At 44.7% G+C, this 25,091-nt stretch overlaps 1 protein-coding gene across 3 annotated transcripts in view; it reads left to right on the top strand.

Annotated features, from left to right (window-relative positions):
* Positions 1-25,091, top strand: part of dpp6a (dipeptidyl-peptidase 6a) — a 216,438-nt gene that overhangs the window by 17,348 nt on the left and 173,999 nt on the right. The window contains exon 1 of one of the 3 annotated variants that reach the window (XM_048267224.1): positions 2,311-2,762. The exons of the other annotated variants lie outside the window; for them this stretch is intronic. Within the exon in view, the coding sequence (XP_048123181.1) occupies positions 2,712-2,762 (51 nt within the window). The 5' untranslated portion in view covers positions 2,311-2,711. Of the gene's footprint in view, positions 1-2,310; positions 2,763-25,091 lie in introns of those variants that run through there. 3 annotated transcript variants of the gene reach the window in all.

Raw genomic sequence — 25,091 nt, 5'->3', positions numbered from 1 at the left:
CCACACATCCCTTTAGAGCCCCTCCGCCATCACACATAAACACACTGTCACTATCAGCGTGTGGGGTTGTTGGTGTTTTCACACATGGCAGATCTTCTCCCTGTGAGGTGTGTGGCGGTGGTCCCCGTGGAGGCTGCGCGCTGCTGCCACTGCCATCTTCAGTCAGCCGGTCACAGACTCTCCCCTGAGCCAGGCCAGCCAGCAAGCCAGCCAGTCAGCCACACACACACACACACACACACACACACACACACACACACACACACACATATCCATCACCCGCCATTTCCTGCTTGACTTTGAACTGCAGACAGCTGCCAGGCCTCCCTCCGAGACGTCGGAGATGGGTGAGCGAGATGGGCGATTGAATATCTCAGCGCCACACAAAGTTTGCAGCCCGCCGGCCGTGCCTATGAGGTGGAATTACAGCGGTTTAAAGTCTGTGGGCGACATTTTTTTGGGGAGGAAGAAATGGTAATAGTGAAAGTAGTAATAGTTTAAGAATGGAGATATGTCTGGCTGTTAGGCTGCGTGCTTCACATTTTTCATGCCCGAGTAATTAAAAAGTAATTAGACATGTTTGTAGGTGCTCAGAGAGGAAAAACAGAAAGTAATTAGCACACTTCCTCCCACAACCCCAGCAGTATAATTCTTCTGCTATTGTCAAAAAACGAAAAAGTCCCTCTTGGGCATGGTGACAATTCTGACCTGCCAGCACTAACAACAAATTAGTTGCATATTAGTGGTTTATGACATGATGCACAACATGGGCCCGTCAGCATGTCCCTAGACTTTCAGCAAAGTTCTTCAGTTGCACACCGGCACATTTTTAGTGTTTTAGAGCATGACATTCAATTTGTACGATGGGCCTCGTCCTTCTGCGCTTTGATTGACATTAAGACTCCATATGGTGGGCTGTAGCTACGCTTTGTGGTACTGCTTCTCGAGCTTTCCACTGCACAGCAGGATGAGTTTAGTCGGTCCCCTTCAGGCTGGTGGTGGCTTGCCATTGGCTGGGTCCTCTGGGGGGAATTGATCGGAAGAGTGAGGGGCCTAAGTGTGTTCTTCCGGTGGATGAGTGAGTGTTTTCTTCACACAGCAGGCGGTCAGGAACCATACGCTCCGTAGACGAGGACATGGTGTGCGAGTGGAGAGAGGTGCGAGGAGACGCCGCTGGGCCCTGTGTGACTGGGGCTGCTGTAAACAGGTGGCCAACATGGTTACCCCTTTTCTTTAGTACAATTAAAACCACAGAGGACCCCCGCACAGCTTGCTTGATGGCTTTGTCCATCTCTTTGGCCACTTGTCCAAAGATAACCCTGCACACTGATTTACAATGGGCCAAATCGGACAAGGGACAGACAATTGGTTCTTCATCAGCAATTATGATTTGGCTCTCTCAATGTGTGTGTGGGGGTGTCTTTGTTGATTGCTTGCTAATGCTCACACACACACACACACACACGCACAGTAGAAGGGATGAGGAAAAGAAATGGCTGCTTCTGCCTTAGGCACAAGGCCAGGCATATTGCTAGTGTCTTGCTGGCTCACCAGGCGTCTAGAGGCACACAGAAAGGACTCAGCTCTAACAACCACCACCAACCCACCACCCAGCCACCCATCACCCCCAACCACCCCCTCCGAAAAAAGGGAGGGGGGGATATTGGCAGAGATGAGTTGCCCAGCCATGGGCTGTTTGACAGCTCTGCAGCCTTTGATAGGCTGCCCACTGGGTGGGTCCCTCTGTGGTTTGGCAGCGGTGTAGGTAGAGTGGCACTGCCGGGGAAATGCAGAGAGCAAGAGATATACTGGGAAAAGTGGAGCCATGTTGTAGCTGATGTTTATTCTGATTCAGGCCAGGGAAACAAACTGTGTGTGTTCAGAAAGCCTGACTTTAATACCTGTTTCCAGAATGTGTCATAATAAAACGGTTCTAAGCATATATTATTTGTAATTTAAACACATATTATTTGTAATACAAGAATGAACTAAAACGCACTGCACATCTATGCTGTTGTGCAAAAAAAAAGATAAATGAAACGTTCATACACCCTGGCAGACGTAGGGTACATGAATTATTTTTTTACAGAATTCCTCGTTGAAGAATAAGAAGAGATATATTAAGTGTTCTCTCAGTAATACCCTCATTGTCACTGCCCTGGTTTGGTGAATATCTCTAAAGCTATTCAGCAAAGCTAGGCTGTTGCGGCTCCTCTGGCCGAAGTAACGTGTAGGCTACTCCACAGCAAAATGAATGATTATCTACATTCAACCGACTGCGCGCACAACACGCTCTGACTGTCAAGTCTCCGCGGCGGACTTAGCAGTCTGTGGACTCTGTGGGCTCCCTGGTCCCCTTTAATTTGATTTACTATACAGCCATATGCCCCCCCTCGAGCATCAGAAAACGGCCACATCGTACGCACAAACTCGCAAACCACAAACTGCTACCATTCGCAGTAGGTCGGTAACATGCGCACATAGGGACGAAGAGCACGTCCAACGACTGTTATCAATCAACAGGATGTACTTAGGACACCGCGCACAGGAGGAGTCAGATCAATGCTGAGTGAAAACCTGAACAAGCCGAACTAGCGAAGAAGACAGTGGAACGAGCGGAACTGGCAGTGACAGAAACACAGGACATTTATTCCAAAGACTTGTGATACATCGGATCCACTCTAAGACACTACCCGTGGAACGACACAAAGATGAGAGAGAAGAATTTGATTGAAACTGCGAAGATGCAGGGCAACGTGATGGTAAGAGCGAACTATTGTGCAATGTTGCAAAACACTCAGACCTCATACACAGCTCAAATCTTTAAGATCACGAGTAAACTAAGACCAAATAGCTTTGTAATTTGGGTTTGTTAGTACCTGCGTTTATTTTCTTGTAGCCTACCAACACCTCAAACATGTTTGTCGGTTAGTCACGAAACGAGCGCAAATGATGTGAAGGATAAGATAAATAGATTAACTAGAATATGTATTGCATCCTCTTGCATATTTTTCGACAAATGTGCTCAAAAAGAACACGCACCGCTTGCTCCTCTTATCAAAAAGCTACATTTTAACCGCAGCATGGGCAAACTGTTCCATCCATTTAACTCGAAACTTCGCAACTTCCCCCATTGCAATTGGAATGATTTAATGATATCACCCTCGGATGTTTCATTTTCGCTTCGCTATTAGGCATTGAGGGTAGGTCTGACCTTTTCTGTGCCATGCTGGTTAGTGCTTGGAGAGGGAACATTAATTATTTACCACGCCTAAAGCGGACAATCTTAGAATATTACAGCTCCCGTTGGTGTGTCCACAGAGGGCTCTAGGTGAGCTGGTCAAATAGCAGCCTACACTGACTTTTAACATTAGCGAGTTGAACTTAAAGAATTGACATTTAACTTTACTTAAGCTACCAGTGCACAGTAATACAGTCTACCATGTATTCTCCATTGGAACGGATGTCTAAACTAAAAGATATGATCAACTGGGTTGTGTCCAATCTTGTTGTTGTAGATAACATCATGAATGATTAGGCCACTATTGATCTGACTATGGGAGCTAATTCACCAGAGGCAGTAACACATGGGGTGAGAGCCTAAGGTAAAGGCATATAGTTCAGTTCACTCTTGTAAGCAATTATTTGACATGTAGTGAACATAATTAATCTTCCAAAAATGCCATGCATTCCATTATTGCTTTGTCAGCAGACTGAAGTGTAGCATGGTCAGCTTTTCCATGAATGGCTCTTGTGAGTAACAAAGGCATCTGATTGTCTCTCTGCATCTCAATGTGCCCCTCAGCTCCATGCACAGCTGTGGTTTAAACACACAGGCAATCAGGAGCACAGCTGCTAGAATCAGGTCTCTGTGAAAGTAGGTTGTGAGTGCACAGTGTGTGTGTATATGAGTGCGTATATGAGAGCGAGTGTGTGTGTGTGTGTTTGGCCATTTTGGTGAAGATCTTTTAGCTTTTCTTTGAGGTTGTTCTGGTGTAACCCTCAGACTTTGAAACACTCTGCAGGTTAAAGAGCAGACTCCTCACACCAGTGAACAGTTCAAAGTGTGGAGGTGTGGAGTTAACGTTGGGACTTACCTGCCCCTCATCACTCCCTTTGTGAGCGATTCGATTTGCTCTTTCACTCTTGCAAGCAACTCCACTGCAGTAAAAGAGTATAACTCCATTAGTCCTGGGGAACATTTAATCTCGGTGTGACCAATCTTTCTGCACTGGAGGAGGTAAATGGAAGAGGGCTGGAGTGTCCTGTGGCCCCCCGAAGCAGCTGGATTCCAGATGCACTTTAACCTCCACTGTGTGATGCTTGGCCACTGTAGCAGCATCAGCACCAGCAGCTGAGACGGGAGTGAGCTGCAATTTTCAGGTGTAAATGCAGCCACACCCAGCTGAGAGCCATGTCTGCTCTTGTTAATCTCAAAATTGCTGTTGGAGGAAGCCAATGTCAGAGGTGCACTTATTATGTACCATTCACAAGAACGACACACATGCTGTATTGGACACACATAAACACACACACACACACACACACACACACACAAACCATACGGTCTATTCTTGCTTTTACTGAGAAATGTTTTCCCTTTACAACAGTTCACTGGGTTGAAGGCTGCCTTAAACACATGCAGTTTCCGAAGAATTATTGATGGTTCTTAATCACCGGGCGTTTAGTTGAGCGCGATATCGATTGCTAAGATTAGTTGCTAGCTGATATGTGGACAAACCAGAGTCACTTTGGAAGGTGACGCAGATGGGTGTCACGAGGAAGTGAAAATAAGGGCAGTTTGCACAACCCTTCCCCCACCACCAAGGTCAGGTACCAGACTACACAGGAGCACATGCTGTGTGTGTGCCCAAGGATTTTTGCCTTACCTTTAAATTTGCATTTACTCATGGAACAGATGTTTTTATTTACAGATAAGGTAAACATCCAGAGGGAATAACTTTCCACATCTGGTCATGAATAACACAAAGAACGACATTGTCAACAACAACAAACAACAACAACCAAAATGGAGTTCTCCATTTTGACACCTCCCCATCATCCTCTTTGTGAACCTCCACTCCCCTCCTTCCCCGTATTGACATCCTGCATCTGGACAGCGATGGAGGAGCAGCACTGGTAGGGGATGTTGTTCCCTGCTGAAGGTTGTTCTGCTCCACCGGGGGCCCAGGCTAAACTTAGCGCGGTCCAGGACCTCACGCTGGGCACCCCTAATTGTAATAACAGGGAAAGCCCTGCACAGTGGGGATCCGCACGAGCACTTAGCGCTCACACGTGCTGGACAACCAACCAGCCAGCCAGTCAGCCAGCTTCAACTCTCCACAGGGGCTTCCGGGTCCTTACTGAAGAGTGTGGCTTTTGAAAATAGAGAAAAAGGAGAGATGAAAGATAAAGGCTTTCTGCATGAAGTTTCTGCGTAGAGCTGCTTTTTTTAAAATATCAAGTTAACAAGGCCCAGAAAACTTTTGTAATTGGGTCAGCAGCTTACACTCAGTTTGATGTTGTTGTGTTTGCTGCACTTGGTTAATGATGCATAAATGTTTATGTGGATGAATATGCATCTGTGCTTCTTAGTGTTACTGGCAGATGTGTTAAACAAAGTTAAGTAGGAATATATACACTTTTAGTTATATTACATTATTGTTTATTTGTTTTGAATTTAATGACAGCATAACCAGATGGTACAAATGTATGCCAATATATTCTATTTCAATTAATGCCTTGGCTAATTTGCCACAAACGCAATTAAAAGATATTTTCACATTTCCAAATAAATGAAAAATGATTTCTTAAATTTTATCCATGGCTTTTACAGGAAATGTGAAGTGGCTGGAGTGGTGATGTGTGTGTGTGTGTGTGTGTGTGTGTGTGTGTTGAAGGGATTACTTTGGCTACACGTTGGCTTTGTCTGTTGATATCGATTCACCAAAGATTCCTTCTTTTTAGCAGAGAGTGAGGGTGGTCATCATGCAGAATATTCTCTTGTCAGTTACAATACTGCAGTGCTTTCATGGAGACATGTTTTAAAGGCTGGGCTTGATTCACATTCTAGTGCTCTACAGACAATATTTTCTATGGGCTTTGACCACAAATGACTCATTTTGCAATAATACATACATGTAAATAAGGAAATATCTAGGCTGAATGTGGAGTGGGCATCTCTCCCAGTACAGGGACAAGTAGCTTAGTTCTCATGACAAGCCTGTTTTGAGCGTGGTAAACGGTGACAGGACAGGTTATGTCACCTCTATTGCCCTGGGGGGGGGGGGGATGTTGGAGGGCTCGAAGGAGGCTGAAGCTTTCAGGAAGCAGAAGCTGAGATTTCTGTCCTCAGGAGACGTGACTCATCTGAGTTGTCACGCTGCACGCGCCTCTACTCTCTCCGCTCTCCACACCACACACACACACACACACACTCTCCCTGACAGCTGATGGCTGCTTGCCTCCCTAGGAGTGTGAATGCTGTTGAAGGGCCAGATCTAGGTTAACTGGTCCTCGTACTGTACCACCGATGAGAGGAGGGAGTCAGAAAGTAAAGGAAAAAGACAGACAAAAGAGAGGAGAAAAGATAAATAGTATTATTAAAAACCCAACAAAATCTATAATAAACAGAAATGGCTTTAGTTGTCAACAAACCTTCCTCTCTCTCTTATGGTTTCAGTACACATTATTAGAATGTCATCTTAGATCTTATCTTCTAAAGCAAAATGTCCATCTGAGTTTACTTCCAGATCCATGTCTGAGTTTTATTTGATTGAAGTTGGACTGTTGGAGGATTCTGAGAGGTAGATGGGTCTAAAAAGGTGTGTGTTTGAGTGTGTGAGTGTGTGGTTTAGAGTTAGGCAGGCGGATATGTGATTTATAGCGACCTTTATGGGGGACACCTTTTCTCAAAGCCTGATCCCCGCATTGGTGGGGTTTCATTAGGCTTCTGCCGAATCCATCACCCTTAACGTTTCTCTCAATGGCCATGTACCGTTTAGACACACACACACACACACACAGACACACACAGACACACACACACACACACACACACACACACTCACAAACACACACACACACACACACAAACACAAGAACGAGAACAAAAATGCATTGTACTCATACACACCACAGACCTTCTCTCAAACATAATCATACTAGGCTGCTTGCATAATCACACATAAGCCACACACACATTCTTAAGATCCATTGTCTTTCACCCATATACCTACCAACATTAGAAGAGTTCTGATAAACATCTAGTCCTGGAAAGTTCTATTGATTACTAAATCCTTATTTACCTGCAAGTATTGTGTGCATGAATGGTGTGTTTACCAAGGTATTATCTCAGAAGCAAACACTGCACAGATAAGACGCACGCACACATACACACACACATACACATACACACACACACACACGCACACACACACACAAGAACATGTGAATGGGAACTGCTCATCCATTTGTGCAGCATTCTGTTGGCTAATTAAATCTGGTCTTTATCTACTTGGATAATTCAAGCCATCTTCTTGAACTGCTATTAGACCAATCAATATGATACTCCCCCAGGAATTTCTTTCTTTCTCTCTCTTTTTTGTTTCCAGGCATGTGAGGTGCATGGATGTTACATTTGATGGGGCATATTTGCACATGTGTTAACGAAGAAGGAGCAGATATGGAGAATGGGTTATCATGACTTGCACACATACAGTAGATGGTAGGGCTGTAACGATATGCGATTCGAAACCGAAATCGCGACACTCATATCCACGATACTGTGTCGCGGTGTGAAAAGGCAGAACCGCGACACACTCTTTCTAGTGTTTCAAGTGCTTTGCAGCTTACGCGGCTGTATAAGCAACACACTCCCGCTTTACTTACCGGTAGCCTTCGTTGTCCAAAAATAAATAAATACATAATAATTCCATACCTCTTGTTGCTTTCATTGTAGACTATGTGTTCAACTTTACCAATCAGTATAGGAGTGAACCCCCTCTCCTTGCCCCGCTCTCTCACTCTCCCTCCCTCTCCTGCTCAATGAACACGCGCGGCTCCGCCAACACAATCCAAATAAAACATTCACATTAGTGAAAGCAAGGACGCATAGAAGAGACTAGCTAAATTACTATTAAATCCGCTTAGCATCATTAGCATGCTGCACATATTTGTAAAACTCTTGCATTCAAGTTGACTGATCATCTCAATACCAAAACGTTTCCCAAAAGGGCCTGTCCCAAGGAGAACAAGTATTACCTTGAAACTCAAACACACACGGGGAAACTGAACAGTCCAATCAGTAGACTATGATAAGATGATTTTCAGGCTTCAACCAGTCAGCTGAATTAAAGAGGTAGAGTTGTAATTATATATAGTAGGCCTAGGCTATAGGTTAATCTGCATACAGTGTGCTGTCACAGGCTAAATATCAGACATTCAGTAAAATCTTTTTTATATCAGGATATAAAATAATACATTAAATCTGTATTTATTGCGATATATCCCTATTGAAAGTGCAGTATTGAAATTGGAAATCTGCATTTATTTCTCTCTCTCTCCCTATCTCTCTCTCTTTTTCTTTGTGTGTGTGTTCTTTTTCTGTGATAGTAGAATATTGTCCCCGGCTAAAAAGGACCCGACACATTCAGCGGCCTGCTCCCCCTGCTCCTTCCTTCCCCTGTTCCTGTCTGTTGCACATTCTCCCCAGTCCAGAGCAATCAATCACTGCTTAGCCAGGCGCTACCGTTCTGGACTGGAGCAAAGGAAAGCAGAGCAAAAAAATAATATAATGAGTTTACAATGGATGAATATTTCATTGCAGCTTTTTGCCTCCTCCTGTGGTTTCCTGCTCCCAGCGGTCCATAGAGGCACGTATTAAGCATGTATTTATTATGAATGAATGTAATGGCTGCAGCAAGCCCTTACTAACATAATGTGGCAGCCTGTGTGTTGCTATAAATTAAGCATGTATTGTTCCATTTGCTATCATTGTGATTACTGTTGAGAAATATGCCCCGTTTCATGCTAAGTTATTAGATTCGATTACAGTGCAGCAAGCCGTGCGTGGCCAGTTAACTTTGGCCAGGATTGATTAGACCGGTGGGCTTGGAGGGACCTGGAGGAGTGTGTGTTCATTAATTTATTTCACATTTACATTTTTTTGTCATCTAGCAGAGGCTTTTATGCAGGGCAGCTTAGTGCAGAGAAGGGAGGATATTTCCTGCAATACTTCTGCACTTTGAGGATCCCAACCCTTAACCTCAGGATTGTCTGTAACTGTGTTTCATTGGGCTAGAGACGGGGATGCCACTGATTTATCTGAAGTGCTATAAATATCAAGCACTTAGTGGCTGCTGTTAAGCTGTTAGTCATGGGTTGGGTGGGATTGGTTGGGTTGCATGCTTTTTTGGCTCATAACTCATAACTTCTTCCCACAACACTGGTTTGTTTGGAGGTTGGATTATGAAAATTAAGACACTTAATGGAGATAGTTCTTCCCAGTGTTCTCTGCCTTCATCACTGTGTGTTCGTGTGTGTGTGTGTGTGTGTGTGTGTGTGTGTGTGTGTGTGCCGCGGATACATTTGTTTTGGAAGCTAATTTATATCTCTGGCTGAGGTTCACAGATGCCATGTTGAGAGTCTAGAGAGGACCAGAGTTCACGTAACAAATATTGCCACATGTACTGTAATTAGATGCTAATTTGGCAGCATGCTTCAGAGATGAGAGGGGGGGGGGTGTTTGCCTCCGAGGCTCTCATTTACAAATCAGCACCTGTGTGTGTGTGTGTGTGTGAGAGAGATAGAGAGAACACGTGTGTCTGTGTGTGTGTGTGTGTGATGAAGAGAAACAAAATAGAGACTATACACTTCCACTTTTAGAGTAGGCCCTCAAATTGGAGTAAGCGTAACTCCCTGTACATAAAGTGCTTTTAAGCTACAAGTCCAGCTGTAATAACACATGAACAATCCCCCCAACCAATAACCAATCTTGCCTGGCTGTTATTTAATTCTGCTACCACTGGAGGAAGCCATGTTCCTGATAGCTTGTGTCAGCACTATCAAGAGATACTAACAGTGCTTACTGTATGATATTAGTTTGATATTAGTATTAAAGCTCAACAGAATATGATTACCAGAAGTCCACCCCTACCCAATTAGTAGACTCATCTGAATTGGGTGAGATAGATCAAATAAGAAATGAAGGAGTATAACTGACAACAGAAGAGTTGTTCTGCAGGAGGCCTGTGCTGTGGTGTGGAAAATTGCAGCAGTGCTGTGCATTAATGATCATTTCCTACTGCTGTGCTCATTAGGCCTCTACTGTCACACGCAGGCCCCCACTATGCACTGTGTTGAGTTGTAATGTGCTGTGTAGCTGTGTGTGTGTGTGTGTGTGTGTGTGTGTGTGTGTGTGTGTGCATGCGTGCGTGCAGATATGTCTTTGTCTGTGTTGGGTTATGAGATATATTCAGTAACCATCTAGGTTAAAGCCAAAAAAAGATCCATACTCCAGTTCTCTCCTAACTGAAGCCCCACTTGGGGCTTACAAAGGAAAATGGACATTTCACCATTTAAGGACCTTTGGATTACAACTGTCAACTTTTAAATCAAATAATAGATTAATTGAGTGTGTACTGTTTTTTTGATAATGTATCAATAAAACGCACATGTAGGTTTGAAAACAAGGTAGATTGAAAATCCATTCAAGCCAGGCCACAAGGGGGATTTTCAGTCAGACCTGCACAGATGTTTGTCGGTGTGCTTTTATAAATTTATATTCTGGCACATGCAAATGGTAGCGCTACATAAATATTAAGATCAAAATAGGTGAAAATGTACAAAAATGCTGTATTGTATTAAGTATTCATTAAAACACTAGCCTGTGTTGGTTGTGAGTTTTATGAATTGTCTTCATAGCATAGCATTCAAAGGTATGTGTGGCTCTGTGGATATCATCGCTCTATCATTCTCATATTTACACATCAAAGAGGCTTCAGAATAGAAAGGACAGATGTCTTCTGAGAAAGCTTTCCTCTACTCATGGACCAGAGTAGAATCTCCTTACAATCTCCTTAGAATACTCCTTGCATTTGCACATTTAAATATCTGAGCGTCAGCCATGCTTACTCCATAAGCATTTTTGAAAAAGCAAACAAAAAAATATAGCAAGCCTTATAGCCACATATCACATGCCTAGTTTTGTCAATCCATAAACAAACATTTAAAAAAATTCCATTACTGTAGGCTCTAGCGACTGTGAGCATAGCCTTCGTCAACAGAATGTGGTCAGAATGTGTGACATTCATCTGTGGGTTTTCATTGGCATTTTCAAATCTCTCGTTAACCTTCTGCTGGCATTCATCTAATGCCATTTCAGCGGGCTGACCTTGGTGAAAGACCTTGCCTTCTTATTTTCATCTGGTTTTGATGAGAGCCCCCGTTTCATTCTGTTCATTTTCCCACCCTCTGTTTGTTTTGAATGTTTCAATGAAGTCTATTTTTTTATTAGAATTTTTAATTTTTTTATTTCAGTAAGTGTCATGCTCTTTCTTTCTAAGCGAGAGCAGTGTTTGGCTTTGAAAGATACAGTAAAGAAAACCATCAAAGTTTTCCTTTCCTCTCTGGTAAATATAACTTCCTTGGCTAACCTCAATCTCAGTTTAATGTGCATTGCGAAAGAGACTATGGCCTCAGCCATATAATTGAATGAAGTTTTTTTGCTTTAAAAATGCTAAGGTCAAAAAAAGTCTCAGTAGAACAGTACATGTGTCATCTGCTGGGCATAGCTGATGCCTACTGGTGGAATATGCACAAAATACCTTTCTCCTCCTCTAGACAACAGATGACCCAGCATTCATCTGCATCAATTCTGTCTCTGGCAGAGGAATCCATTGAACGGCAAGGCAGAGTTTGGTTTGATATAAAACGGCATGGCGGAGCTTGGACAGACACACACACAGACACACAAACACACACACACACACACACACACACCAAAAGACTAGTAAAAATTGTTCCAGAAGGCGGACATGGCATAAGAATACTTTTGCTTCCTCTTTTATATCTCTTAGTGCTGATGGTAATCAGCTTTTGTCTTCTAGCATAATATTATTTTAATTAGATCATTGAAGGTAGCCAGACAGGGAAATGCAATAACACCTGTTAGACAGGGAGACAACATACCCCCTGGAAACATTAGCTGGAATGTCAGTTCCTGCTAAGCCAGGGGGCTGCACTGTATGTCTAAATTAACTTTTAATGGCAAGTCTTCATTTTGCGTTTATAGCCATTTGCAGAACTTATTATTTTTTTCTTCCTCTTCTCTCCATCCATCCCTTTGTCCCAGCCTGATTTTACTCAATCTGCTCAAAAGAACTGTTACATAATGGAAACAGTGGCTCTGCTGGGGCAAAGCTGTCCCGCCTCGTTAATTGGTGCCTTCTCCTGGCTGACCGATGACCCCTGGCGAGTCCATCGTCATTTCCCTTTCGCTCTCTCGCAGCACCATGCAGTCTCGCTCTCTCTCTCTCCCTCTCTCTTCAGCTCTCCTTCTGTAGTAATAGCAGCGGCCGCCCGCCGAAAAAGCTGGACCCTGGCTGACCCCTGTGTGCTGCTGCATTATCTCCCACGGGGTAATTGCCCGTCACTAAATGGAAACCATGCCTCATTTGTCTTTCACTCGACCGTGCCTGCCGTTTAATCCAGCTACACGGCCGGCCAGACTGCCTTCCACTTGCCCGTTCGCATAGGCCCTAGACACCCCACACTCGGAACATCCACCCCCCACCCCCCGTTCTCCTCTCTCACCCGCACTGCCTTTAAAAGGAGATGTGTCATCAGCGTGGGAAATTGCGGGGCCGTCGTGCCTTGGCAATGACTTCCCCCTCACCACCCCCACCCCACCCCCATTCAGCTGTGGTGAGATTACCGAGGTGAGATGGGAAGGAGGTTGTATGTAATAGAAGTTGTATTACATGGTTGTGCCTTAGTGGCCTCCAAGCTGGGGATTGGAGTTTGAGTGGTGCGTTTGTGCGTGACTACATTTGAATCACACAGAAGTGCCCCATAAGTGGAGGTGGTGACTGACAATGTGGTCTGAAGGTCTTTGAGACTGCGCAGATGTACTCTTCCAGCATATGAGGCCGATCTACAAGTGTCCTTAGGTAGAGCTGTAGCCTAACATGGATAGAATATGCTTTTAATTCGCCAAAGGTTGTTGATATTTTAGCTGAACACTCATTAATATTACACCCCTCCTAAAGCTCCATCTTGAAATGTTTATAACTACAACTACAGGACGATGCCGACTTTAAAAACGAACATATAGAAGATTAGAATTGCAGCCTGTACCTGCAAACGTCATTTAATATATTGTGAATGCAGATCTTGATAGTTGCAGTGTACCCATATTAACCCAATTATACTGTACACTCACAGAAACAAACACATTTATCATCTCTTATTTTAAAATGGCTGAAAATACATGAGAAAATTAGATTTTTCCCACATTTTCTCTGGCTCAGTACATTTGACTTTTCAGAACTAAGTTGAACCGCTTGTTCTTTTTGTTGCTGGGCACTGTATCACTGTTTCAGTAGACCTTCTCAATAAATGTTTAAAAACAAATGGGCGTTCTCATGAGCTTCCGTTGAGAATCCCTTGTCTGGTGACGGTCGTTTCTCACTGTCACAGCAACTTGTGCTCTGTGGGCTTTAGTTTTACTTGTGGGTAAAAAGAATGACTCTTCGATTCAGTTCAGCTCATTTCATTTATCACAACACTGACGGAAACCCTTAGGTTTATCGACTTGTTTCTGATGAAGCCTGACCATCATTTATTAGCCTTCCAACCCCCGCCTGTCCAGTCTGTCAGCATAGACTGGACCACTGTCGTGGCTATGTCAAGAGTCACGCGTGGAGATTGACAAGAACATTTTGTTTAATGGATCTGCAGCACTGTGTGGAGAGGGGGGCAGGGGGTCAATTGACTGATGAGCTTTGGGACAGTTGTCGCAGTGGTATCCGAGAAATCACCTCTCCTATTGATTGCCTGATTTATTTCACCATCTGCAGCAAGGGCTTTGAGCCGTCATGGAGCAGGCAAAATTCTTTGAATGCGAAGTGAGTTAAAAAATGGATTTACTTTTAGTTCTCAGCAGTTACTTTTTAGTTACTTTTTAAGGTACTTTTTGAGCACATGTGCGTTAGCAACACTGCTGAAACTTGCTGTGGGTGCAGCACGTGCATTGTTTCCCTAAATTAGCTGTAGATATATTTCCGTGACAGCGAACCCCAGCAAAACTGCACTGGAACAGAATTGAACTGCGGGCATCTGTGCTCCGCAGAGCTCACCCATCATTTTAAGGGGCCTTTGGTTGTCATGCTAACAGCTTCTCTGCTAGTGAATAATAGTCATGCATCTGCAGCCTTGCGTGGCCCAGGCAAGCTCTGTGCGCGGCTGCCACGGCAACCTGAATTCTATCATCCCCTGTATGCCATCTATATTTAATAGCAACTAACCTCAGCAAAACTGCCACATAGATGCCATTTGCTGGGGTTACATTTGATCGTGATAGTTATTTGTATGTCAGACACATGCGCATAGGGAAAGCTTTGATGGATGGAGTCGCCAGCTAAAACAGAGGTGACCAGGAGCTGTCTCCCGGAGGTCAGAGACGTGTTTTTAGTGCCGGCGAGTGTCTGCAGAGTGCAAAGGTCCATGACTGTTAATCAGCCGCCAGACATCCGCAACTGCGCGAGTGGCTGCGTTCGCTTAGAAAGGCCAAAGCCGAGCTGTTAGAAGTTCCTCCGCTCCACCCCACCGCCGTCCAAATCCGTGTCAGTTGTCACCTTTTGTTCGCTCATATACCGTTAAGTGTCACCCTCCTCCCCTACACACTGCTGCACTGACATTTGCAGTGAAGGCATGTGTCACTCCGTCTCCCCTGCCTTCCTCATAGGGTCACGCTAAAGACAGTACTAGCTCTTAGCTACACAAAGATGTTTTCTTTTTTTATTTATTAACAGGAAAAACAAATGGAGATTGTGATCAGTGCAGAAGAGAAGGAAGGGCCCGTCTTGTATTAGGCCCGACAGGAGGTGATGCGGCTGCTATTAGAGGATAATAGAGTCTGATGCGGCTCATTGGACTTTCTCAGGCTATTGCGTATCGTGGCACTATTTTTTCGATGGCAAATTACTTGTGAGGACGAGCCGTCCCCTAATGGCTACTTCTAATGCAGAGCTAATGTGGTGGTCAGGGCTGCTCCCCTGGATCGGAATGGAACCATTCCCTAGATGGATCCTGACCAAGTGGGGCCATTTTCTTTTGTTGAACCGTTCATTCATAATGCTTCACCACATATTTTATACTCAGCGAGAGTGGTCAGATTGGTTGGGATTTAAAGGTTGAAGTTGAAGGTGAATAAGATTTCTACATTTTATGATGGTAGTCCTAGACATTTTTGAAGATTTGGACTCTGTGAAAGGCTACCAAATATCACTGCACCCTCATAGTTATTCCACATGCAGATATGCCTTCCAGCTCTCCTGTGTTTGTAAAGCATTCTTTGATCTCACATCTAGGAGCCATGCTGAAGCTAATAATGATTATTCAAGTCAAGACGCTTAGTAGCATTTTTAAATGATGTGTGTACACAAACACACACACACACACACACACACACACACACACACACACACACACACACACGTACACACACAAACACAGCCAGTGTCAGAGGACCTGTTTAATCATAGGTGCGACACGGTAGGACTGTATAAGTCGTGCATTTTACGGGAGGCTACTCGCCTTTCAATTCAGTGGCAAAGGCAGTGGCCCCATCATTTTGCCTGGATGCAAGCCAGTACAGGAAATAAAAGTCAGCCGCTCCCTCCTAGCCACCCCACCCCCCTCCACACTCCCCTCTGCTCTCCTTATTACCCCATATATCTGCCCGTAGTGCAGGGGCAACCACTCAGACTGGCACTGGCACTGCTGAGGGACGCAGATGGTGTAGACCCGCGGACCCTGAGACTGACCAGGAGGACAACGGTATCAAACTGGGTTGATGACATTTTAGGGAAATAAAAAAGACAAGATTTAAAAATGACTGCAGATGTGATGGTAAATTTAGAGAAAGACCACATGAAGTCAAATGGAAGGACCAGTTAGACACTCACACAAATTTGAGAGCTTGATATCCTGACTTTTAAATATTTCAACCTAATGAAACCAAAGTAGTGTTTTTAAATGCTTGCAATCTTTAGAATCTCTCACAAATCTTTCATTAAAAAGTTCTCTCTGAGAAGAAAACCCACCGCGAGTAATGCGTCCTTCAGACCCCTGTCTGGGGATGGCGAGGTAGCTGTCTTTTGTGATTGTTAGATTGCTTGCTTTATGCTCAGATTCCATCTCTTTGGCCTTGGAACACACTCACTACTGATTCATACTCACTCTGATGCAGGACACCTAGGCACAATGCTCATTATTCTGCTTTTAGTTTGCCAGATACATTATATTTAGTTTGCCAGTATACATTGGCTTCTCCAAAGGCCTATTTAATCCAGCCCAAAGACTGCATAACGATGATGGCACTTTGATGATGGAAGAGCTGGGTTTAAAAGTGCTTGTAAAAGCACTAAATAGATTGCCATTTGTATTCTACATCTCCCCATCAATGTCAAGTAATCACAATTTTGAAAGAGAAGGAGACCTGGGTTAATGGCAGAAAAGCACAACTCTCTGATCAATCTCTAGCTTTACCACAGCTATGCCCACCAAGAGAAAAAAAGAGAAAACAATCCATCAGCACACAGTCAAATGGAACAAACTTTTGGCCTTGTGCCTTATGTATCCATATTCACTCTCTGAACAGTACATTTGCAGGGCTGTTTAACATCCAAACGCCTGTGAAAATGCTTCACCCATGCATTCCGTCCCCAGAGCTAACAGGGACCTTATGCTCCGCGCTTTCATATATTCTCCAGCACACACACTGTGCTTATGGGAATGTGTTTGCTGAAAGGAACTGTGGCTGGGGGAGTTGATGGCATTCCCTGTGGGGGCCGTATCAGCGTTTTGCCTCCCGCGATCTCGCTCCGTTCTCTCTGTGTAAGCGACTCTCCGAACCCACAGCTGAGTGAGGAAATGAGTGAAGATAACGTTGTCTAGACAAATTTGTCACTGATATTTTTTACATGCTCATTCGCCACCGATGAATACCAATGAAAGCCCTTGATAGAAGGTTTATTGTGTTCTGTAGTCTGTTTAGTCTGTTTACCTCATTCTTTTCTTCTTTGAATACATCTTGTGTGTGTGTGTGTGTGTGTGTGTGTGTGTGTGCGTGTGTGTGTGACGTGTGTGTGTGTGTGTGTGCGCTTGTGTGTGTGTGTCTGTATGTGTGCATGTGTTTGAGTGTGACTCTGTCACCCAAGCCATTTGTCAATTTGTGCACTCCTCTTGTTGTCCTGCCGTTGTTCTTGGTGTCGGAGGCTTTTAACGAGCTCCATTCCCAGCGCCCGAGTGTGCCGCTGTGCGTTTGTGCTCCTCCTCGAGAACCGTCTGCTAAGCAAAGCACAAAAGAAATGAAACATTACATCACCCGCCACAGATTCCTTGTCTGGTGTGGAAATGCAATAAACTGCACATTTATGGCCCGTGGGCTCATCTAAAGAGGCGAGTGAGTGCCTGTGTGTGTGTGTGTGTGTGTGTGTGTGTGTGTGTGTGTGGTCCATGATTCTCCACAACAAGAGGGATGAGAGAAAAGGCAGGACTGATGCCTGGGTAGTATTTCAGCCATGTTCACACATAAACAAGCGATACTGCTTTCTCTCTGAGCCACTTAAAGGACAAAATCTATCGCCTTTGAGACTGGAGCTGCGGAGCCTCCATTACTTATGATGAAGCGAAGGATGCAGGGAGAGAAAGAAAGAAAGAGAGAGAGAGAGAGAGAGAGAGAGAGAGACAGAGGAGGGCAGGAGGGAGAAGTAGACGGGGGAAACTGTATGGAGCAGAAATGGATTTCAGCACTGCAGGCTTTTGACAGGACGGGAGGCTGCAGGCGGGTCTGACGCGGTGCCTCTGAGGTTGAGGGCCTGGCTCCTCATTACTGCGGGTGATGGCCAGGCGGATTAGCACAGATCCTTATGGGACTGGAGAGCTTTCAAGAGGGGAGATTACTGGTCTAGTGGAGGTCAGCACATTCTGCTCACCTGGACACCAGTGCCACACTCATATACAGGATAAACAAACAAACACACACACACACACACACACACACATTTTGACCTGATCCTAAATCCGGCTTAATGCTGAACAACATCAGATGCGATCTCAAGAACACACAGTTTTGGAGAGGTTAAGACCAAAACCACACACACATATAGAAGCGTGTAGAGAGCTTTGCAAAGAAACTGAGCCCAACCACCCCCTAACACACACACACACACACACACACACACACACACACACACACACACACACACACACACACAGGTTATTATGGCCCAACAGCGCTCAGCTTCAAAACCAGTAGCAAGGTCACACACTTGCAAATGAAACACCTTCTCCAGTGAGGCCTGTCAGACTACGCAGTGAGATGAGATGCTCGCGGAGAATCAACACGGTGTGTCACCCACTATACACCCCCACACACACACACACACACACACACACAACACACACACACACACACACACACACACACACACACCCGTAGATTTGCACATGGGGATCCAAAAGTAAAGGTATTAACCAAGGCCTGCTACTTGGTCTGCATGTGATTTCGTATTCTTTATTTCTGAAGTGAGCTTCTACACACACACACAGCAGCGCACACACAGCCTTGTGAATGAGTAAATGGCACTGTTTGTGCAGTCCTTCCACGTTCTCTCCGGAAGATACGTGCTCTAAAGGGAGGGACAGAGGGACACAGACAATGTGTGTGTGCCTCTAATGACTTGTATTTGTGTGTGTGTGTGTGTGTGTGTGTGTGTGTGTGTGTGTTTATAAGACAGATGGGAAGAGAGAAAATGAGGGAGGAAATTCTCCTCCAGGCGCCCCAGTTTACCTCTGGGAAACTCCCGCGCCCTGGAGGAACCAATCAGAGGAGAGAGACACGTTAGGTGGGTTCCCCTACCACAGGGACCCTAGAGGAGCTGGGGGCTCAGTGCAGCTGAGATGCTTGCATGCAAATGTCTTCATCCTTCACCGTCTTCCTCTGTTCCCTTTGCATATGTCTGTTCGCATTTTTTGACTTTAACAACTATGTCACACCTTCTTCCCTTGTAGCTATGTAATTTGTGTGTGTGTGTGGTGTTGGTAATCATTTTAGTCATAGGGCAGACTGTATTCCTCACACAAACAGTTCTTGATGCTTTCTCACACCCTGTACAACAATAGCCTGCCCTAGACAGATTGTTCTTATTCCAAAACCTTTTTTAAAAGATCTGTCACAGTTTTAATTAGATTGAACAAATTGCCTAGGTGGCAGAGCTCACCCTCCTCATATTAATTGGTACAGTCAGGCATATGATGCTATTTACTGTCATTTAGACCAACGTAAATGAAAGCAAACAATCAGATAGATTATGTCATGTGGGTGTTGTGTGTTGTGTGTGTGTGTGTGAATGTGTAAGTGAGTGAGTGCTAGTGAAACAGAGAGCTAAAGAGTGTGTGATAGAAAATCAGGTTCCCCCCTACGGAGAGCCAGTTGGCGTAGTGATGAAGGGAGTCGCTTGATTGTAAGAAGTGGTTACATTGCAAGGTCCAACTCTAGCTAACTGGCCCATTATTCACTGGCGTTAGTGTGTAATTCAGCCCGTTTCTCTCCTGCCAACGGCCGAGGTGGACCAGCTGTCACAAAGAAAAGCAGGGTGGCCCTTAGATCTCGACTCTAGCTCCTCTCGGCTGTAGTCCCACAGGGACAGACTGCAGCACGCTGACACAGAAGTGAGAAGCATAGCCATCATTTCACATCTCGTGTCATCCCCTGTCGTCATGTCTGTCAGGTTCAGGTGTGTTAAACGGTGATGAGAGGGGCCAAGTAGCTGTCATGTTCCCCTGCTCCCCGGGAGTAGTGCGTCTGTTGGAAGTAGACAAGGGTTAGCTATTTTTTGTGTGTGTGTTGAGGCGGATGTCAGTCTGTATTTGTCTGTGCAGCTGATTGTCAGTGCGAGGGATCAGGGAATAACAGTCTACTCTCTCTGATGTGGTCTGGGCTGGGTTGGGAGGTTTTTTCTGCATGGAATTTATGATTTTCAGATTCAGATTTTCAGTATTTTATCTTCTAGTGTGGTCAGTATGGAGGAAAGATTGTAGCATGTTTCATGGCTGTCAAAACAAACACTATGGCCCCTAGTTTGTTCACTAGTTAGGTTACTAAATCCCTGTAAGGCCTAACTTTTAGATGACATAGAAATCTGATGTGTCAGCATCAACAAGCTCTCTCCAAAGATGATTGGCTCAAACTTGTACAGGCTATGTGAATGAAAAAAAAAAAAAACAGTCAGGTAATGTGATATGGCGTTTAAAACAGGTCTGACAAGCTAAGATCATGTTTTAATGACTTAAATTGCTTGGAACAGCAGAAATCCATTCCTTGTAAAACTATCCAGACCCACAGTGATATTGGCATCTCATTTGACACATTCACTTTAAAGGTATTACTAGACAATGCTATTGGTTAAACCAAACCTTTCACTAATTGACTTCAGCCTGACTCTGTCTACTTAGTGCTTTTGATCACACCTCACTGCTCGCTTTACCACACGCGTAACACTGTATATGCATTTCAGTTTTCAATGTGAAATTCCGTTCTTAAACTCGGGCTGTATGCCACTGAGCATTTGGAAACATTTCCAAATTTGAAAAAAAGTGCTTTTTTTGGTTTGGAATTTGGAAAACATTATTGACTGACAATTATTTTGCTTGCTTCTTAATGAAGCCTTGAAAAGGCAAATTGGTTTTAATAGACAAAATATGGCCTGTTATAGTCTACGCTGTAATGAGGTAGTTGACACTGAATTCTTTTATAGTATACTCATGTGTTCTCTTTGATGTGCACATAGTGGTCCACATCTCCGTCGGTGATGAAAATCCCTTGCTGTGTTTGCTGTCTTTTCAAGGTATTCATTTTCATTTAAAAAAACATTTTACACACCAGATTACATAACATGACCAGGAGAGATTTTGGTGTTTTTGTTCAAGGAAAATCATGGCCGCTTTTTAAAACCAACAACAACAACAACACACTGCATTTATATAGCGCTTTTCAAGGCTCCCAAAGAGCACTCACAGTGAACGAGAACCTCACTACCTCGCTTTGGACAAAAGTGTCTGCCAAATCCCATAACCATAACCAATAACCACCAACAATATGTACCCAAGAGCATCTGTAATGGCGTCCTTATATCTTCTCGGGTGATGTTGCAATGGACAGCCTCCTTGCATTGTTTAACACACATTTATCCCCTGGCCCATCTGTCTCTGCCATCCTCCAGGTGTCAGGCCATACCCCGTCGACCTCCTGCAGTCTTACCAGTTGCCGAGACCTATCAATCACACACACACACTGCAGGAAGTGAACCTCAGGGTCAAACAGTCTGCCGGCCGCTTCAGCGACCTTGATCCAGAAGCCCCAGTTGTGGGTATTACTGGAGTGAGAGCGAGTGAGGGGAACCCTCTAGTGCCTGTTTTATATCACTCCCTTTATAAGATCCATAAACTTCTCCACCTAAAGCCATGTGGATTCCAACACCATGAAATTAAACCTCAACTGTGAAGGACAAGAGATTTGTCCTTGTTTTTACTTCTTTTTTTTTGAGAAGTAAGACTATTTTCTTCAAACATGTGGTGAAGGGCGTGAAGGATAAGACTCTCATGTTTCAGTATCAGTAATGGTGCTCCCTCTTAATTAAGGGATAAGCACAATTATTCATTTATATGGAAATGAATCCATCTTGGCCTAGTCAGTTCTAAAAAGTATAGTTGTCCCTCAGCAAGAACAAGTCACCTTCAAACAACAAGCATAGATGTCAGTCATGCTTTTTAGCAAGGTTCACCTGTCACCTGGAAGCGATGTCCCAACTAAAGAACAATTATGCCTGTCCGGAAGCCGTCGCCATGACATGACTGTACCCTAGCTAGCGTGGCCCCCCAGTCCCACCACACTCTGCACACTCTCAGACGAGGCCTCCCAGTGGAGCCTCCTGGAGCGGAATCAAAACGTTCATTTCATTTGCATGAGACGTGTCATGAATTCTGCTTAGTCCTACCTCCTCCCTCTTCGTTTGCCTGGATATAATAATAACAACAACAACAACAACAAAACTTACCCTGTTTTGTTTTTTTGTCTTCATTCCTCATGGCATCCTTAGTCTATTAATAATAGTCTCAATAAATAAAAAGAGGTGAGGCTTGCATAGACACTGTTTATGAAGAGAAATGGCACAATTTGGCTTAAAAAGGTGTGCAAAATTTACATCACTTATCTAGATTACTTAGGTTTTCTGGCCGCAGTTAACTTTTTAGGTATGAATGTATTATAAATTCCATTCAGAGATGCTACTCAGTGAGATTGATACAAAATACATTATTTATCTTATCCTTACCCTGTGCTAATGGAAAAATATGGTTATTTCAGAACTGAAGACACTTTAATGCAGTTATGAAATGGTGTGCATTCATCGATGTCACATTGCTGTACTGCTTTGCCAAATGAAGATTGCTCACTCCAGGCAAATTTTATTCCAATGTATAGCACACCCTCACAGCTTCCCCTTCCCTCTGCCTGGTCTGTGGATAACGGGTGAGCAAACTCAGCTGTGTATTTACGGCGGGGTCGTGCCACACAGGAAGTGCCATCACCTGCTCCAGCTGAGTGTGCAGAAGTCACCCACTGTACACACATAACCCTCATCTCTCCAGTGTCACACTCGACTGACATATCACCGCGTAACAGGCAGGGGGCCCGCGGAGCATCGGCAAGGGAGCCACTGACGTAGATGTTGTGCACGGCTGAATCAGATTGGTGCTTGCTTGATAGCATTTCACTGCCTTACCAACTAATCCAATCTTCAACTAAACCTTTTTGTCTTCTGTTGTATTGCGATATTATATGCCATACACTGCAAAGATTATGGGTCAAGCTATCTGTTATAGCTATCAAGCTATTGTGTCTCAGAGCCATGTAATGGCACACAAATAATAGAAGTTCTCCCCAAGTATCGCCCCAGTATTTTTCTGCTGCGGGAACCATAGGTTTTCGTATCATTGCCCCAGGCTGGAAAAAAGCCTAAATAGACAATAAGATGGAATTGGTGTTGGTCTGTGTGGTGCAGCTTTTAGGACCCAAGGGGCTGAGCTCATTTCTCTGACCACCCCCCAACCCCCACCCCCCATCCCATCTCCTCAACCCCCCCATCCATGACTGGGAGGCAGGGATAGGGGAGGCAAAGCTGCACTGCAATAATGAAATAACTGGGTGGTCAGGGACAATCTAAGCAGCCCTGCAACGGAAGGGAGGATTGTCTCACTCTGGCTTTGTTGTTAGCGGAGGCCCCCAGACAGCTCTAGTGTTTTGTTTTTTCGTGGTTAGAGTTTGACAAGCGAGCGCGTGTGCCGTTTGGCTGGCTGTGTGTGCAGGCGGGCGGGTGAACGGGGACGTCCGCTCATCTCGGAAAATGTGTTTTTTGATGGAAATTCTCCACGTCGCCGTTATGAGTTGCATCTCTGTGAACTCACTTGGAAACTGGGGAGATGGAGGAGATGCTTGGCAATGCAGCTTTTTGTGTGTGTAGAACATACAAACACACACACAAACTCACAAACATATGCACATGCATGATGAAACTGCAATTTTACGGGCAAATCCATGCATTTGCATTAATAAAACCATATGTCAAACACATACACACACACACACACACACATTAAGACACATGTTCCTTGCCTGCCAGGAATCCTATACACGCATGAACACACACACGCACACACACACTCAGACAAACACAGGCTTGTCCTCGTTCCCCTGCGGTACAGTGTCTGGCACCGTACTGATTCTGCTGGTGCCACGTGCTGACTCGGCTCTGACAGATGGGACATGCTGGGCGGCCCTGCTGCCGGGTCTCGCTCCTTCACCCCCTGCCGCACCACGTCGGAACCTTCCGGGCACAGCACCGCAACTCACCTGAGCACGTCCAGTCACCGCCTCCCGGCAGGACGCCTCTCGCTGAGCCCTGAGCAGAGTGTGTGGAGTTCAGCAGAAAGATGACGCGGGCAGAAACATGGGAGGGGAATAGGAAGCACGCTTGAACGACTTTGAGTTTGACTATTGATTGTTTGAACAGATGGTTTGCCCCTGACATGGATTGTTGCCTATTTGTGCTTCAAGCAAAGAATGTATTTCCTTACCTAAGGGAGCTTTCCTAATGCCAGCGAGTGTGTTAATACTCAGTGGATATGTCTCACACACATAGGAATGAGATTCCATCACTGTGTAGAACACAAACTCTAACCTCTCTCTTTATTTCTCCTGCCCATACTCTGTCACTCTCTTTCATTCCTTCTCTCTCTATCCCTTTTTCCTTCCTCTCTTATCATTTCCCAGTCAGTCTCTTTCTCTCTCTTCCTTCATCTCTCTCAGTGTGTCTTTCTCCTGTGTGCACAAAGCTGGCTGTTTCTTATTCAGTATATGTGAAAAGACGGTGGAGGGTGGAGGGTGCTGTTCTGGGTAAATTGGTCGTTGGGATGTTTGGCACTTGGTCTGGGAGAAAAACGAGACGGCAGTGTAGCTGTATGAATAAAGCCAGGATTTAGTGTGTGTGTCTCTGTTTGTGTGTTTGTGTGTGTGTGTGTGTGTGTGTGTGTGTGTGAGAGAGAGAGAGAGAGAGAGAGGAACAGGAGGGGAAGGGGGTAGCTGTGGTGTTTATAGCAGCATGGATGGGCTGCATAAATATGGCTACCACTTTATCACAGCCTAACGGTGGAACTGATTGAATTGATCCATTGTTGGCTGGAGCCACAGACACACATGCAAACATATACACTTATGCATACATTCCCCCACCCCCACCCCCACACACACA

This window comes from Alosa alosa, chromosome 16, assembly GCF_017589495.1.
Source record: "Alosa alosa isolate M-15738 ecotype Scorff River chromosome 16, AALO_Geno_1.1, whole genome shotgun sequence".
Classification (NCBI taxonomy): Eukaryota; Metazoa; Chordata; class Actinopteri; order Clupeiformes; family Clupeidae; genus Alosa; species Alosa alosa.
This window is presented reverse-complemented; position numbering and strand designations above follow the sequence as displayed.